Source organism: Urtica dioica, chromosome 2, assembly GCF_054948205.1.
Source record: "Urtica dioica subsp. dioica isolate 48M chromosome 2, U.dioica_male_clone48M_v1_H2, whole genome shotgun sequence".
NCBI classification, from domain to species: Eukaryota; Viridiplantae; Streptophyta; class Magnoliopsida; order Rosales; family Urticaceae; genus Urtica; species Urtica dioica.
In genome coordinates, this window is record NC_142757.1 from 40,187,054 (window position 1) to 40,204,482 (window position 17,429).

The window sequence follows — 17,429 nt, forward strand, 5'->3', positions numbered from 1 at the left end:
ATATTTACAATTATTGACACATATTAACACATTTATTCTACTTTTTTATTTGAATATTTTTGTGAGTCATTCATTTAAATTTGAATTGTGTTATGTGTTTAAATTTGGAAATTGATTATTTAGTTGACTTAATCGTGTGTTAAGAGGGGCGATTTCTCAAATTCATTTAAATAGCCAACATTTGGGCGAGAATGATATGTATTGGTATTCTTGTAAAATTACGCTTGTAAATAAAAGACAGTGACTATTTACCTAAGATTTACGAAATGTTAGCTATTTAGCAATGTCAAACGTTTAAGTTATGTATATATTTATATAAACATAAAGTAGCCCTACAAGATCAACATTGTTCTATAAAGCTTATGGCTAAGCAAAATATTAAACATTATACATGCATTTATAGTCTAGTTGGTTTTTTCCTAGTATGTTCACATACCACATACCACATACAATTTGCTTGACGCACATATATGACTGTTAACCTCATAATTTTGTGGTTCATTCTTCTTTCTTCTTGTAATTATAAATTCCACTGCTGTTATTTACCTCATAATTTAGTTTTAATATGCATTTTACTAAAACGCTATTAAAATATAATTAATAAATACACCACTTAGCATACAAAAATCTGTTTTATACAACTAGTATCAATCTTCCAATAGTCAACATGCTATGAAGTTCATAGTAATTGAGCATTCATTGAAGAATTCCCAATGTGTAGCCATTGAAGAATGGATGAGAAGTATTGAAATTCCATAAACAAAACTTTATAAGAGATGAGAGTAATTTATCTCTACCGATACCCGTCTCTTCTGTCCTGTTCTTCAGCTTCCTTATTAGCAACTTGTACGGATTTGAACCACAGGAATGCCTATACGTAAATAAAATTATGTACTGAATTATACTAGTGGCAATTTTGTTCACCAATTTTGTCATTCCTCAGTAAAACAGTCTTCAAGCTGCTGATTAAAAATATCATCACTTAATTATTAACGTTTATTCTTTTAAATTATTTTTATTTTTATTTTTTTAGTGATATAAACTTAACCAGTCAGTTAAGTGGGATAGGATTGTTGAAAATACAAATGTGTACATGAAAAAAACTGAAATGCTACAAAACAAAAAATTAGAGGACTATTTTGTTAAAAAGCGAGTTTATGGAGCTACTTGTATAAGGATCTAGTGTCCATTTCTGCTAAAATTTCATTGAATTAATAAAATCAGACAACTTACTGAACCGGGAAGGCCGGCAAACACGAAAAATCCAAGCAATGGAGCGTAGAACACGCTTTCGGGGTTCACTACACCAAAAACCGGCTTTTGGTTTGCGTACTCGAAAATAGAACCAATCTGAAATCAAGAAAAAAAAAATATTCATTAGGTATGAGTTCAAGTTGAAGGAATTTTTAGCTGAAAATGGGACAAAAGAAGAAAAAAAAATTACAGCTGCGATTGCTGAAAAAGCGGAAGCGAGAAGATAGACGAAGAACGGAGCCTCGAACCCGGCTTCTGAGGTGGGCTTTTCCCCGCCTTCGCGGGCCCACGGAGGAGACTCGTCCGAGCCCGGTTTGGCCCAAGAAGGCACAGTTTCCTCTGATTTGCTCGGTTCCGCCGAGCCTTTGGTCACAGCGTATATCGTGGAGCTGAGACGTTTCTCATTGTTTTTTTGACGATAAGTACGGCGGCTTCGGATCCGGCTTCTGTCGCTTAGGAACGATGATTTCGATTTCAGATACGACCGGTCGTCGTTCTTCTTCGTAGAGCCGTGGAATAGTTTCGAGTTGTGCGTGAGTATGATGTTCGAAGCCATATCTCTTTGCGTCTTTTTGGATTTCGAAGTGTCTCGATACAAATGTTACGTCGCTGAGAATGTCGCGGAAGTTATTTACTTAGTTAGTCCTCCAATGTTTTTTTTATAATGCCCAAGATTTTGATGGAAACAAAATTCAAAGATTTCCATATTAGTTCCGACTATTGTATAGTCCGAAATTATAATGCCCAAAATAAATCTCATACTTGAGATTTATTATGAACTTCTAGCTAAACCAGCCACAAAAAAGATAGAATAAGTATAAGCTCGGAAGAGCTTTTTTTTTTTCCCTGCAAAGCTCGGAATAGCTAGAACAAATTCAAATCAAGCTCAATATATATATATATATATAAAAAAAAAAAAAAAAAAAAAACAGAGTAAATGGATAAAATGAACACATAGAAACAGTCGAAACAATTTAACAACAATAAGTGTTGATAAACCAAGTAATTGGTATGCATTGAATGAAATCCGTCTTAAATAAAAATTACTCGTCGCAAATTGACATAAAATTGCACCCAAAAATTAAGCAGAAATCTTATGAAGCTATTGTGATGTCAAGCATTGTCTTTATTTTATTTTTTTTTTGTTCCGACATTTATAAGAGTTTTTAAGTTCTAAGACTTTCTTCCTCTTCACCAGGGAAAATTTTCACTCCTATTCAAATTAGGTAATAATAAAAATAAAAATAAAACAATTACTTCAATTTTTCATTGTGGGACAAGGAAATAAGAATGCAATCTTAGTTTGTGGAGTTTGTAAAAGGCTTGGTTCTTACTTCTTAGAGCAAATAATATCACAATTTTAATTAAAATAATAGTAATAATAATATTGATAAGAGAAAAATATCATTTCCGTGTTGTGAGTCGACTCGAGGATGACAAAAAGATCTCGGCATATAACACATTTACAAAAAGAAATGATAAACTAGAACATACAGACAGTTTTCTTAAAAAAAAAAAAAAATACAGACAGACTGATGAATTATGAGTGATTGCTGACATCGCTAGCTGTATTGTATGAATTCAAGAAAATTCAAATTTTTTTTATGCGAGGTGGTGAGCCATGTCTTGGATAAGCACAAAACATATAATGCAAAAACATATAATGATTGCTACTTTCACTATGGGGGCTAAAGTTGTGTCTTGTTTTGAGGCTACATCGCATGACATTTGTTTGAAGACTTTTGTAAATGAACTTAGATCTATAGACTCAATTTATAGGCTACCACTGAAGTTATACTGTGACCCTCAGACTCAGCTGGCTTAGCGGAATAAATAACAAAAGTGAAAATTGAAAGAAGCGTATCGACATAAAGTATCTAATCATACAGGACCGTGTAATATATGAAATTTGATCATTAAACACATAAGTCTTGAGTTGATGAGTGCCGATCTATTAACTGATGACATACCATTAAAGAAATTTAAAGATCATGTAGAAAACGTGGGACCTGGTTCAATTATTTAATCTTTCATTATTATGTGGTACATTTGTTTCTAATAATAAAACTCGTACTATTTTCCATTTTTTCATATTATTGTGATCATTCATTTTTTTTTTTGAAAAATATTATTCCATGGACATAGAATAATCATAATGTTTATTTACTTAAGCATATTGGGCTATTACTTAAGAATCTTGCTACAGATTGTTGTATACGATATATAATATTTGTTATTGCCATTAATAATTGGTGTAGTACATATAATATATACTTTGGGTATAATTTGGGTTCGGCCTAACAATAATGGGTTCAAGATAAAGATCACATGAAAGCCTCAGTCCAAAAACTTGGCACCGATGGGTGGTCCTTATTCGTTCGAGAAAGCCACCCAAAACTAACAGCACGTAAATGATATTTTTCTCTTATCAGTATTATTATTACTATTATTTTAATTAAAATTGTGATATTAGCCTTTTGCAAACTCCACAAACTATAATTGCATTTGCATTTGAACATAAGTTGCCCAAGTTTTTTCTCTTTAATACTATGAATCAGTTCTGAAGTAACTTGGGCAATAACGGGAAAACAGAGCTTGTGAACTCATTTGGGCTGTCTTCAATGACCAATTAGAAAGGTTTTTGTGGCGTGGTAAGTACTTTTGAACTATTATGACTTTTTCATGTTATGATGATTCATACTTATTGAGTTTCCCATCTGTAGCTTTGTTCGTGGTTTAATGTTTGTCTTAATATAGGGAGTGATGATTGATATCCCTGAACATTTTTACATTACAATAGCTTCATAAGATTTCTGCTTACGAAATAAAATTGGACATATATAAAGCCAAAGAAACAACAAGTGCTTCGTTAACGACGGAAGTTCTTAACACATATTTAAAAAAATGAAATCGAGGCAAAGCAGGGAACGAGATCAAAGAAATAGAGACAGATACAGAAAAGAATATGAGATTGTAACCTGTGCCTGTGGATGAACTCTGCACGAAGTCGATCGAGATTTCTTCGACGACCTGTATTGACTTGGAAGAAAGTTTCAATGGAGGAAATCCCCAAATTCGATTTCAGTATTTGGGGATTTATATATGGGATTGTTAGATAAGACTTGCGACGGACGTTGTGTGTGGGACTTAAATTCATTAAAAAAAAAAAATAATAAATAAATAAAAACTAAAAATATGGTGTATATATATATATATATACATAAAAGTAAAAGAATTTCGAAACTAGGGAGGTCGAATAAAAGTTAGGCTAAAGAAGGAGAAATTGAAAGATGAAACGTCTTTTCTTTTATTTACACTGAATATTCGAGATAGGGGGCCAAACTCCAAAGAGATAAGAAGAACGGTGAAAATAAAAAAAAGAGATGACGTGTTTCTTTATAAGCAAAGCAATCCACGTACTGGAAATATAAAATTGTTCAATATATTGACGCGAAGTTGGGCTTAAGCCCATGATAATTAAGGTGTTCCATTTCCTTTTCTTTTGCTGTAGAAGAGAAATTGGGCTTCAGTCTCTATATATATATAAATAAATAAAAAATAATAAAAAAAGTGAATGACGATCCAATTAAAGCTCATATCAGTCCAAATTTGTTTGACGTTCCTACAATCAAGAAATTTCATTTTCTAGATCTGAAATAATGAAAGTATCTCAATTAGACTCATTACTTAAAAAATATACAAAATTAGATTTTTGTACCAATTTTGGATGAAAATATCCTCAATTCAAAATAAACCATCTCCATCTCAAATCCATCTCTTTCACTCTCACTCTCTCACTTTCTCTCACTTGCTCTCCACACCAAATCTGACGGACGCCCATATTTTGACGCCCATCACTCCAAATCCAACCTCCTCCAACGCCCACCACACGAAATCCGACCGAAACCACCACAAATCCGACCCCCACCAAGGTCTCAAGCTCTCAAACTTCTATACCTCAAAATGATAAAAAAAATAAAAAAAATTTAGTTTTTTTTTTTCATGGTTTGATTAGTGTATGATTGATACGATACAAGATTTTAGTGCTTATTAGTTATTTTAGGTTGATTTGAATGAGATTTGGAGGTGAAAATAGATTTTTTTAAACAAAAAAAACTGGAAATTCCGATGAAGACCATCGGAATCCATCGGATTCGGTCGGATCCGACCGAATACGACCGAATCCGATGGATTCCGATGGTTTTCATCGGAAATTTCCGACATGTTCCAACGGGATCCGACCAATTCCGACACGTTCCGACGAGTTCCGATGGTGTTTGAATTTTTTTTTTTAATAATTTAAGATAAATAAAAGAGTTCTTTTTTATTTATGAACAAAATATACTAATAACTAGTTGTTTTTTCTAATTAATGATTAGTCGTTTTTTAATTATGAACAACATACTAATAATTAGTTGTTTTTTCTAATTAATGATTAGTTGTTTTTTTTAATTATGAACAACATATTAATAATTACTTGTTTTTTCTAATTAATGATTAGTTGTTATTTTTTTAATTATGAACAACATACTAATAATTAGTTGTTTTTTCTAATTAATAATTAGTTGTTTTTTTTTAATTATGAACAATGTGGGGGTCAAAAATCAATTTTCTAAAAAATAATAAAACCACTTAAGTTGGGCTTTAGTTCGACCAAAGCCCAACAACAGACCCAGTCCGGCTCTCAAGGACGTATTTGGGCCCAGCTCGACTCTTGAAGGTCGGCCCAATCCCATTCAGAAGCTCAGTTCGCCAGAGGAAGGATGAGTCGCCCGTGTTGACCCAGTTAGAGGAATTGATCTTGATAAGATAAAAGACCTCGCCGCGAAGACCGGATCTAAGGTGACTTCAACCAGCGACGTGGCAGAGCCGAGCTGATCAACACGTGTCCTCTTCAACGAATTCTCTCATGCTTTAAATAGAAGCCAATATTTCGATTTTTCGCACACACAAGCATACATATTGACTCTCGATACTCTTTCTTCTATTTTCTTGTTCTCTGAGTTCACCCGTTTGAGTTCGTCACTTCGCCCCCTGATTGTAATACCTCCGATTATTAATAAAAGCATCAAATTTTTATATTTATTTTCATTTAATTCTTTTCGAATTCCTTTTGCTTTTTATACGACGTCATCCGAAACCCATATTTAAATAAATCAAATATATATCATAGTATAATTTGAGATTGTTGAAATCGACATCAACAATTTGGCGCCGTATGTGGAAAACCTCGGAAAGGCTAATCTCGAAAGAAGCAAGTTCACCAGAAAAGTAATACCATGTCTTCCACCCCAACTCACTATGAATCGGGAGAGGAAATCCCTCCGGGGATCAAGGCAATCCTAGATATGCTGAATAAAAAAATAGAAAGTCAAGAAGAAACCAACCGGAGCCTCAAGGCCCGGTTGGATTCCTTCTTGACCCCTCAGAATACTCCGGATCAGCACGCAGGATCCGGCGAAATGACCGCCTCGGAATCCGCTCGCAACACGGCGACAGCCGCGTAGACGAGCCGGGTTCTTCCTCCCGGAGTCCGCTTGGACTTTGCCGGGATCCAGGTCTCCCAGGGGATAGATCAGCCCCCGGGCCCGAGCTCACAGCTCGGGGGGGCTGCAGAAGAGGTCGTCACTGAAGAGGCGAACGATCCAACCGGATTGCCCCCGCCCCCGCCAGCGGGAGCGCCCCTTGGATCTTTCCTAGCAAGTTTCGGCCCTCACCCTGCGACGACCTTCCAAATGTTCACCCCCCAATATTTCGGTGGGCTGAACCAGACACAGTACAATCAGGTTGAAGTCACTATTGTCACTCCAGTGCGCACGGGACTTCGCCCTTCTCAGGAGGGCGAGCCCAGCATGACCGAGTTCGAAAGGTTCAAGAAATCGGTGACGGCCGAACTAAAAGCGGTGCACTCAAAATTTCACATCGCGACCAGTTCGGCCCCCGAGATAGACCGACTCGTCGCCGAAACGGGAAGGACCCCTTTCGCTAAAAACATCACCGACGTTTTCATTGGAGATGCCGGGAAAGTTTGTCTTCCGAGATACACTGGGACCTCGAACCCGAAGGCTTATATCCTGTCCTTTAGAATTGCAATGGGACGAGCTATGCTGACGAAGAAAGAACAAGAGGCGGGATACTGCCAATTGTTCGCCGAAAGCTTGTTTGGAGCTGCTCTAGAATGGTTCTCCAGACTCGAGCCTAATTCCATCGATAGTTTTGCTAAACTATCGACAGCTTTCTTGAAACATTATTCGATGTTTGTCGAGGACGAACTCACGATAGCAGACCTGTTGGGGGTCCAGCAGAAGGAGAGCGAGTCCTTGAAAGACTACATGATCCGCTACAAGGACGTCCTCTCAAAAATCTCCAACGTAGATCCCGAATCTGCCATAACCTCTCTAAGGAACGGTATGTGGCATGAATCGAGATTCAAACTAGAGATGACTGTAAACCGACCCCTTACATTGGAAGACGCAATCCACAAAGCCGCAAACTACGCTAAGGTTGATGAGGAGTTTGCCTCCTTAACAAAACAACATGCGGCCGAAAAGAAGCCACACGCTAACACATGGGTGCGACATGTAAGTGCTGGGAGCAATCCCCAAAAACCCAACCCCCAGGAGACCGGACCACAGGCCAGGAAGCAGCACGCCCCTTCGGGATTTGCTTTCAACATATGAGACGAGAACAAGGAGGGAAGTCCCCAAGCGAAAAAAATGGACCAGTGACCCAAACGCGTTTTGCGATTTCCATCAGGCCAACGGCCACGCCACAATAAATTGCGAAACTATGAGCAAAGTTTTGGCTGAGAAATATACGAAGGGGGAATTAAAAAACATCGACCTGGGTCCCCCGCTCAAGAAGAAGGTTTTCAACAACCGCGGGAGAGGCAACCCCTCGCCTAAAAGCTCCAGGCCCACCGATGAAGGGGAGCCAGAATCCCCGCCAACCATGACAAAACATCGAGTCGACTTCATAATAGGCGGTTCAAAATTTTGCAACGGCTCAGTCAACTCAATTAAAGCTCATCAGCGTCAGATGATGAATAAGACCACCAAGATCGGAGCAGAAAGGATGTTCAAATCTCATTCTCCGAAAAAGAAGCCTCCGGGGCAGCAGAGCAGCATGACAACGCGCTCGTAATAACAATCGACGTGTCCAAGTGCGAAGTCGCTCGAGTCCTAATCGATGGAGGAAGCTCCGTAGATCTTATTTTTAAAAGACACCCTCAAGAGAATGGGAATCGAGGAATCTGAGACCCAGTTGACGGGCTTCAACGGGTTGACTACCCCATCAATAGGAATCATTAAGCTACCTGTAAAGACCAACGGGGTAAACAAATTAGTCGAATTCCAGGTTCTGGAATGTCTCTCTCATTATAACATCATCTTGGGACGACCATGGATACACCGGATGAAGGCCGTCCCCTCAACCTTCCACAAGTGTATTCGATTTCCCACGCATGAAGGGACAAGAGAGATAAGAGGAAACCAGGCAACCTCCCGCAGCTGCTATCTCACTAGCCACAAGTAGAATATTAAAGAGGCTAACGAGAAACAATAGCAATTAATGAACGTAGAACCAATAGAAAATGAAATCACTAAACTGGAAGAATCGGACTCCCCAAGTACTGAAATGACGGTACAAATACAGCTCGATGGCCTCGATCCCTCCAAATGTGTAGGATGTTGGAATCGATCTAGGGTTTAAGAAAATAATTAACGCTTCGGTAAGCGGCGGAATTTTAAAAATTTTCTTTTACAAGTAAAACAGTTTTTACTAACCTAGACAAGTGCAAGTACATGTAATTAAAAACTAATATGAGCTAGAAGTTTACTAACCTTTCTTGAAGCTTGAACTTTGAAGAAGCTTTTGGAAAGTTGCAACGCTCGTCTCCCCTCGCAGCACGTCTCTCTTTCTTTCCTCGGCACCTCGAGCAACCACGAAAGTTTCTATCACTAAATCACTCGAATAAAGGAATCAGTGAGTGGGCACTTTTGAACACTACGACTTAAGAACGAGTCTTGAAGTCGCAGAGCTAAACTCTAGGTCAAATGAGGACCTAGGTGCCAAAACAAAAATCGAAATTGAATAGAGAGAGAGAGGAGAGGGGCGGCCAAGCTAGAGAGATAAGCTCTCAATCTCTAAAACTTGGAATGAATGAAATGTGTGGAATGAGGCTCCTATTTATAGGAGAGGTCTCACCTTCAATAAGGTAGTTTCCTCTTCTATAGAATATCACATATTCATGAGCAAATATTGCCCATTTCCCTCTTATTCCACACGGCCAAGGCAGCCTTCTAGAAGGCTTGGATTTGTTTCCTTTTTTGTTCCTTGCCTTGCCTTTCTCTTACTTGGTCGATTACCCTAGTGCATCTACATGCAAATTTGTTTCCCCTTTTTCTTTTGGCAAGTATCTAAATACATTTATGCACAAAATAAAATCTCTTTCTCTTAGGTATTTGGGGGCCCATATTTTCTCTAGAAGGAGCTTCTAGAAGCTTCTTCATTTGTTCATAACAACATGAGAAAGGCCCATTAAGAATTTTCAATAAAATTCTTATGAAATGAAATTAATCCACAAGGCCCAATGATCAAGTCATGGCCGAGTATTATTAAGTCATCAAATGAACTTGTCAAAAAATTTATTGACATTCATTTCATCCTTTGTCTCAAAAGACAAAAATACCCTTTTGACTATTTTCGTTCTCGTTTTGACTTAGCTTCCAGTTTAACTATTCCTATCGATGTGATTCGTGACAGTGACCTCATGGACCCAAATGAACAAAGCTTGAGCTAAACACTTGGACTCAAAAGTTCACAAACCTTTTCCAAGTTTAGCTTAATGCCAGCTGACTCCACTAAAGAGCTGACACTGAAAATCTCTCGGTTCAAATGAATTTATTTTCTACTCAAGAATTCACCTAATTATAATGAGCGGATCCATTGAATATTATCTATGCTACCCTTCATGAATGTCATCAGCTAGTCGGGATTTACTAAATTACCATTTTACCCTTCTACCTGTTATTTCCTCAACTCCTTTGTCGCTTGTGAATAAGTTAGAAACAATGTATTGACGAGGAGCTAACAAGTCACATTGTTTCATCCAAAAGAGTCAGGACTCAATTTGGACACTGGCCAGTTCATTTATTCACACTCCAAGGAACAAAGCATGAGGTGACATACATTGCATTTCACCAATCTTGTACATGAATTCCATATCTATGAGAACTTCACAAAGTTACTCATGACATACTCACAACTTAGTACTTCACCAATAGGCCCTGTTCGGAATCACATAGTGAGTCCGAACTCTGACTTTCTCAAATGAGAATACTAAGGTGTGAAATGGCATGTCTCATTTCAGGATTAAGGTAAGCATGATGCAATTCATACATAGTGACTTCGAGACATAAGAGGTTAAATGGTTTGTTCTTATCTTGTCTCTAGAAGTGCACTGGTCAATTCAGTACCTTCGGAAGATACCTAGAAGAACTATAGAGTCTCCAACTCTCAATGTCTCATAACCAGACATCATAGATTCTTCTAACAATCGTACTGGGGTCAATAGTCCTTTGATCCTAAGATTGCGAATATATTGTTTTAAGCAAACTACGAAGAGTTTGTTCATGCAAATCTACATTTGTCTCTTCGTAAGTTGTTAAGTTTGTTTATGGACTAAAAGACTAAGGTTTTATCATAAAGCTTCAAACAAACAAAGAAAGAATGAATGAACGTTTCAACTTTATTAATGAATAAGCAATTACAAGCAAGAGTCTTCGTAAGACTATATGACATCAAATGTACATAAATAGACACTACTACTCTTCTTGTGGGCACCATTGACAACATAGGAATCGAAGCTGAGCTTAAGGGAAGTATAAGACGAGGGGACCTGGACACTAAAAGTGGACGGCGCATCGTCAAAACAAGGGCGAGAGTAGGAATACACCTAACATCCCCACACAGTGAGGTCATTGAACAATCCTTCAGACTCGACTTTGTTGAATCCAACAACGAGGCCGAGTACGAAGCACTGATAGCCGGACTAAGATTGGTTACAACCGTAGGAAAAAAGCAAGTACAAGCTTTCTGCGACTCTCAGCTCGTAGCAAATCAATACTCCGGCGAATACGAGACGCAGGATGAGCGAATAGAAGCCTATTCGAAGGTCGTAAAGGACCTTACAGTGTAGTTCAAACAATTCTCCCTAACGCGAATCTCTAGGGGTGAAAACACCTCGGCAGACGCACTGGCCGTTTAGCATCCACCTCGGATCCGGACCTCAGAATGATAATTTCAGTCGAGACAATCAAACATCCTTCCATAGCCATCACTGTCGCTACAGTGATAGCTATAGAAGGGGAGGATTGGAGGGTTGAAATCGTACATTACATCACGACTGGTACAGTCTCGTCCGACAAGATGACGAAACGCAGACTTGTACTGAGAAGTGCAAGATTCTGCGTGATAAACAGAAACCTGTTCAAAAGAAGCTTTGCAGTTGCATATCTCAAGTGTGTCGACACAGATGAATCAAAACGAATCATAGAAGACGTACACGAGGGAGAATGCGGAAGCCACACAGGAGGAATGGCACTAACCATCAAAATAAAGAGGCAAGGCTACTTTTGGCCGACTATGCTGGCAGATTGTGAGGCACATTCGCGCCGCTGCGACCAATGCCAACGCCACGCACCTAACATAAAAAGACCCGCGGAAGAATTGTTCTCCATCTCGTCTCCATACCCATTCATGAAATGGTCTATGGACATCGTAGGACCAGTGCCGGCCGCCCCTGGCGGACTGAGATTTTTATTAATCTTAACATATTATTTCTCCAAATGGGTCGAAGCAGGCGCCTCTGTCTTGATAAAAGATTTGACGTCACCGCCTTCATCTGGAAGAATATAATCTGTCAGCATGGAACCCCCCACAAAATCGTAACAGACAATGGGTCACAATTCATATAAAAAAAATTCAGGAGTTTTTTCTTCCGCAATAACATTGAGGTGAGGATGTCAACACCACGATATCCTCAAGAGAATGGACACGTAGAAGCAACAAACAAGACCATAGTAGACTTCATAAGGAAAATGCTCGATGCTAAGAAGGGACGGTGGGCAGAAGAGCTACCCGGTGTGCTCTGGGCGTACCAAACTAGTCCACGAAGGTCGACAGAGGAAACCCCATTCTCCCTGGTCCATGGAGTCGAATCAGTCATCCCAATCGAACACCAGGTGCAAACCCTTAGGGTGATGCATGCGCCTGAGGATGAGTGAACAAATAATGAATCACTATGTGACGCCTTGGATCTTGTAGAGGAAAAACGGGATTCGGCCCTGGTACGGCTATCCCACTACAGGCAATCCATTGCCAGATTCTACAACAAAGACGTTAATGTTGGAATTGATCTAGGGTTTAAGAAAATAATTAACGCTTCGGTAAGCGGCGGAATTTTAAAAAAATTTCTTTTACAAGTAAAACAGTTTTTACTAACCTAGACAAAGAGCAAGTACACGTAATTAAAAACTGATATGAGCTAAGAAGTTTACTAACCTTTCTTGAAGCTTGATCTTTGAGAAGCTCTTAGGAAGTTGCAACGCTCGTCTCCCCTCGCAGCACGTCCCTCTTTCTTTCCTCGGCACCTCGAGCAACCACGAAAGTTTCCATCACTAAACCACTCGAGAGAAAAGGAATTAGTGAGTGGGCACTTTTAAACACTACGACTTAAGAACAAGTCTTGAAGTCGCAGAGCTAAACTCTAGGTCAAATGAGGACCTAGGTGCCAAGACAAAAATCAAAAATAAACTAGAGAGAGAGAGAGGAGTTCGGCCAAAGTTCTAGAGAGAGAGTCTCTCAAATCTCTTAAACTTGGATGACTGAAATGTGAGGAAATGAGGCTCCTATTTATAGGAGAGGTCTCACCTTCAATAAGGTAGTTTCCTCTTCTATAGAATATCATATATTCATGAGCCAATTTCCTCTTTTTCCCTTTGAGATACTCGGCCAACACAAGGCTTCTAGAAGCCTTGATTTGTTTCCTATTTTGTTCCATGGCTTCCTTTTTCTCAACTTGGCCGATTCCCCTATGCATCCCATATGCAAATTTGTTTCCTCTTTTTCTTTTGGCAAGTATCTTGATACATTTATGCACAAAATAATCTCTCCTATTTCTCTATAGGGTAGGCGCCCATATTGTCCAGAAAAGGCTTCTAGAAGCTTTTCCATTTATTCATGACAACATGAAAAAGGCCCATTAAGAATTTTCAATAAAATTCTTATGAAATGAAATTAATCCACAAGACCCAATAAGACTAGTATTGGCCGAGTGATGCATGTCATCAAATGACCTTGTCAAAAAATTTATTGACATTCATTTCATCTTATGTCTCAAAAGACAAAAATACCCTTTTGACAATTATCGTTCTTGTTTTGACTTAGCTTCCAGTTTAACTATTCCTACTCGATGTGATTCGTGACAGTGACCTCATGGACCCAAATGAACAAAGCTTGAGCTAAACACTTGGACTCAAAAGTTCACAAACCTTTTCCAAGTTTAGCTTAATGCCAACTGACTCCATTAAAGAGTTGACACTCACTACAACAAATACAGTTTTTCGGTGCGGATGACTTTTGGGTGCGACTTTTCGCACCTAAATGTGACTAAAGTCGCACAAAAAATTTCACTGATTTTTTTAAATTTGGGTGCGAAAAGTCGCACCCAAAAGTTTATCCTACCTTTGGGTGCGACAAAGTCGCACCCAAAAGTCCAAAACATACTAGTCGCACCCAAAATTCCAAAACATTTGGTCTAAAAATTTAGCGGGATTTTGTTCCCTCTTATTTGTTTGTTTTTTTAGGGATTCCCTCTGATTTGTTTTCACCAAAGAATCGGGAAAGGAAAAAAGAGAGAAGAAAAGAAAAGAAGAGAGAAAGGGAAAGAGAGAGACCGAGAGAATGAGAGAGAGAGAGAGCCGAGAGAAGAGTATCGGCCGATGGAGACCGAGAGACCGAGAGAGAGGTAGAGAGCGAGGGAGTGAGCCCGCGGAGGAAGAGCGAGGCCGACAGCCACCGAGACCGGGCCACTGGACGCGTGCGCGGGCTGAGAAGAAGCGAGCGCCGCCGCGAGCCGCTGAGCGCGCCGCCCACGAGGAGACGCCGGAGAGCGAGAGAAGTAACGTTCGGGAGTTGATTTCGCGAGCAAGGTAAGGAGATTTCATTCTCAGCCAAGAATTTCGAAAGTTAGGGTTGAGAGTTTGATTTGGGGGTTTTGATTTCGGAGTGAAATCTGAGGTTTTGGCTTGGTTGTGATGTTCATTGAGCTCGATTTTGATGGTTATGACTTGAATTTGTCCTTTGATTTCAGATTTCTTGGCTGGGTTAAATTTTTGAACGAATTTGGTTGATTTTGGTCACTTGGCCATGTGGTTCATTGTGTTAGTTCTTATATTCGAATTTTGAGTTCTGTTTTGTTGATGTTGTTATATCGAGGCTGTGATGAATTTTGTGTGCTCTCTACTCTATCTTTCTTATATAATACACTTCTCAGTTTGATGAAGTCATTTGGATCGTTATATGTGTCTATATATCTATCTATATGATAAAAGCAGCGATGTGATTTGCCGATAGCCTGACTAGAATAATTCCTGGAGTGGGGAGGGCCTAATCCCTGGAAAAAGGTGTCCTTCGTACGATCTGAATCACGAATTATCAAGGCAGCGGAAATTTCTCGAGTCCCCATGTCAACAAGAAAAGTTCTGGTATGTGTTCGATTGATTGGTTTTGGCGATTTAAGGATATATAAAATCGATGTTTCCGTTTTTTATTAGTATATTATTCAGACTATTTTTTGTAGGGCTAATGTTATTGACCTCGCCGAGAGGTTAAGCATTGCAGAGTTATACATCCGGTTAGGTCTTAATTTTTCTTTGCTTGACTTGCGTTTCTGGTCGTTTTTAAAAGAATCTGAATGTGGTCTGGTAATAAATTTGAATGTCTTTCAATGGCCATTTTGTTTTGCTTGATTGGGATACTCGGATGCCGAAATTCTCTCATCTTTTGGTTGTGTTTCCGGAGACATTCGTCATCTTTTGTTGAGGTATAATATGATGTTACCTCTCCTCTGATGTTATTCTCACAGTCCCACGGACATATGTTCGTGTTTATACTATTGTTGGTTTTATAGTGTCTATTGATGGATATATAGTAGTGTTTATATTAATGGATATGAACCAAGTATAAATGGAACTGAATTCATATTGCTCAATCGGAGAATTTTGAAGATCTGAGTTGTTTTTTTGTCTGAATTTTTTTAGAACTTTTTGCTGCTTTTTTCATCGATGCGCAGGTATCTCGATTTCTCTCCTTGCAACTATTGTTTCTGTTGTCTGTGAGTTGTGTTAGCAGGTTTTGGATTCGAGACATCTTTTTTTTTTTTTTTTCGTGTGATGTTGTCCAAATAAAATAAAGATGAATGTCTTTCATCCGAACGCACTCGCTCCATATGCTGATTCTGGTTTCATGCCTTGTCTTGCCGATGATTCCACCGCTCATGAACCGTCTGTATTGCTGATATGCCACTTTCAAGGCATCAATATCTGCGTTTAATTATTGCTCCCTTGTGTCCTGGCTAATTTTTCAATATTTGGCCACCTTCATTCACTCATTTATTATCAGAATTTGTGGTAGAGTAGCGAACAAGTTTATAAAGCTAGTGCATAGCTTAGACTTGATTAAAAATATCGTTTTAGGCGGGTCATTAGAGTTATGAGAGACTTGGTTAATAGAGGAGTGAGCCGAGTTTATCATTCTGTGTATTATGTGTATTATGGACCATTTATGTATAATTTTTATTTTTCAATTAAACAATTCAATATAACAAGTTTCATTCAGCCTTTTATTTTTAATTGCTTAATTGCTTATAACATGTTTCATTAAATTAAATCAAGTAATGTCATTTAATTGCATTTTATTTTATAAATAAATTAAGAATCAAAGTCACTTTCAAATCAGATGACAACTAAATCACAGTTAACAATTACATTTTTCAAAGATTTAAAGTCACTTTATAATAGAGCAACGTCTAAAGCACAATTTTTTTTCCCCAAAACTGACTATCGGGTGCGACTTTTGACTATCGGGTGCGACAAAGTCGCACCCAATGCTCTTTTACCCGCCTTTTCCACGGATTTTGGTGACATTTTAGGTGCGACTTTAGGTGCGGAAAGTCGCACCGAAATGTCGCACCTGAAAGTCAAGACTTTTGGGTGCGACTTTTCGCACCCAAGACTTTTAGGTGCGGAAATGTCGCACCCAAGTCGCACCTAAAGATATCTTTGGGTGTGAAAATTGACTTTTGGGTGCGAAAAAAGTCGCACCCAAAGGTCTATTTTGTACTAGTGACTGAAGATCTCTCGGTTCAAATGAATTTATTTTCTACTCAAGAATTCAACCTAATTATGATGAGCGGATCCACTGAATATTATCTATGTTTACCCTTCATGAATGTCATCAGCTAGTCGGGATTTACTAAATTACCATTTTACCCTTCTACCTGTTATTTCCTCAACTCCTTTGTCGCTTGTGAATAAGTTAGAAACAATGTATTGACGAGGAGCTAACAAGTCACATTGTTTCATCCAAAAGAGTCAGGACTCAATTTGGACACTGGCCAGTTCATTTATTCACACTCCAAGGAACAAAGCATGAGGTGATATACATTGCATTTCAGCAATCTTGTACATGAATTCCATATCTATGAGAACTTCACAAAGTTACTCATGACATTCTCACAACTTAGTACTTCACCAATAGGCCCTGTTCGGAATCACATAGTGAGTCCGAACTCTGACTTTCTCAAATGAGAATACTAAGGTGTGAAATGGCATGTCTCATTTCAGGATTAAGGTAAGCATGATGCAATTCATACGTAGTGACTTCGAGACATAAGAGGTTAAATGGTTTGTTCTTATCTTGTCTCTAGAAGTGCACTGGTCAATTCAGTACCTTCGGAAGATACCTAGAAGAACTATAGAGTCTCCAACTCTCAATGTGCCTCATAACCAGACATTATAGATTCTTCTAACAATCATACTGAGGTCAATAGTCCTTTGACCATTAGATTGCGAATATATCGTTTTAAGCAAACTACGAAGAGTTTGTTCATGCAA

At 38.6% G+C, this 17,429-nt stretch overlaps 1 protein-coding gene across 1 annotated transcript; it reads right to left on the bottom strand.

Moving 5' to 3' along the window:
* Positions 1-592: 592 nt before the first annotated feature.
* Positions 593-4,404, bottom strand: LOC149404722 (uncharacterized). The gene is made up of 4 exons (XM_089607086.1): positions 4,233-4,404; positions 1,445-1,863; positions 1,234-1,350; positions 593-871 (listed from the first exon to the last, which is right to left on the bottom strand). The coding sequence occupies exons 2-4, from the start codon at positions 1,808-1,810 to the stop codon at positions 794-796; spliced, it is 561 nt and encodes a 186-aa protein (XP_089463212.1). The 5' UTR covers positions 1,811-1,863; positions 4,233-4,404; the 3' UTR covers positions 593-793.
* Between the last annotated feature and the right edge of the window lie 13,025 nt (positions 4,405-17,429).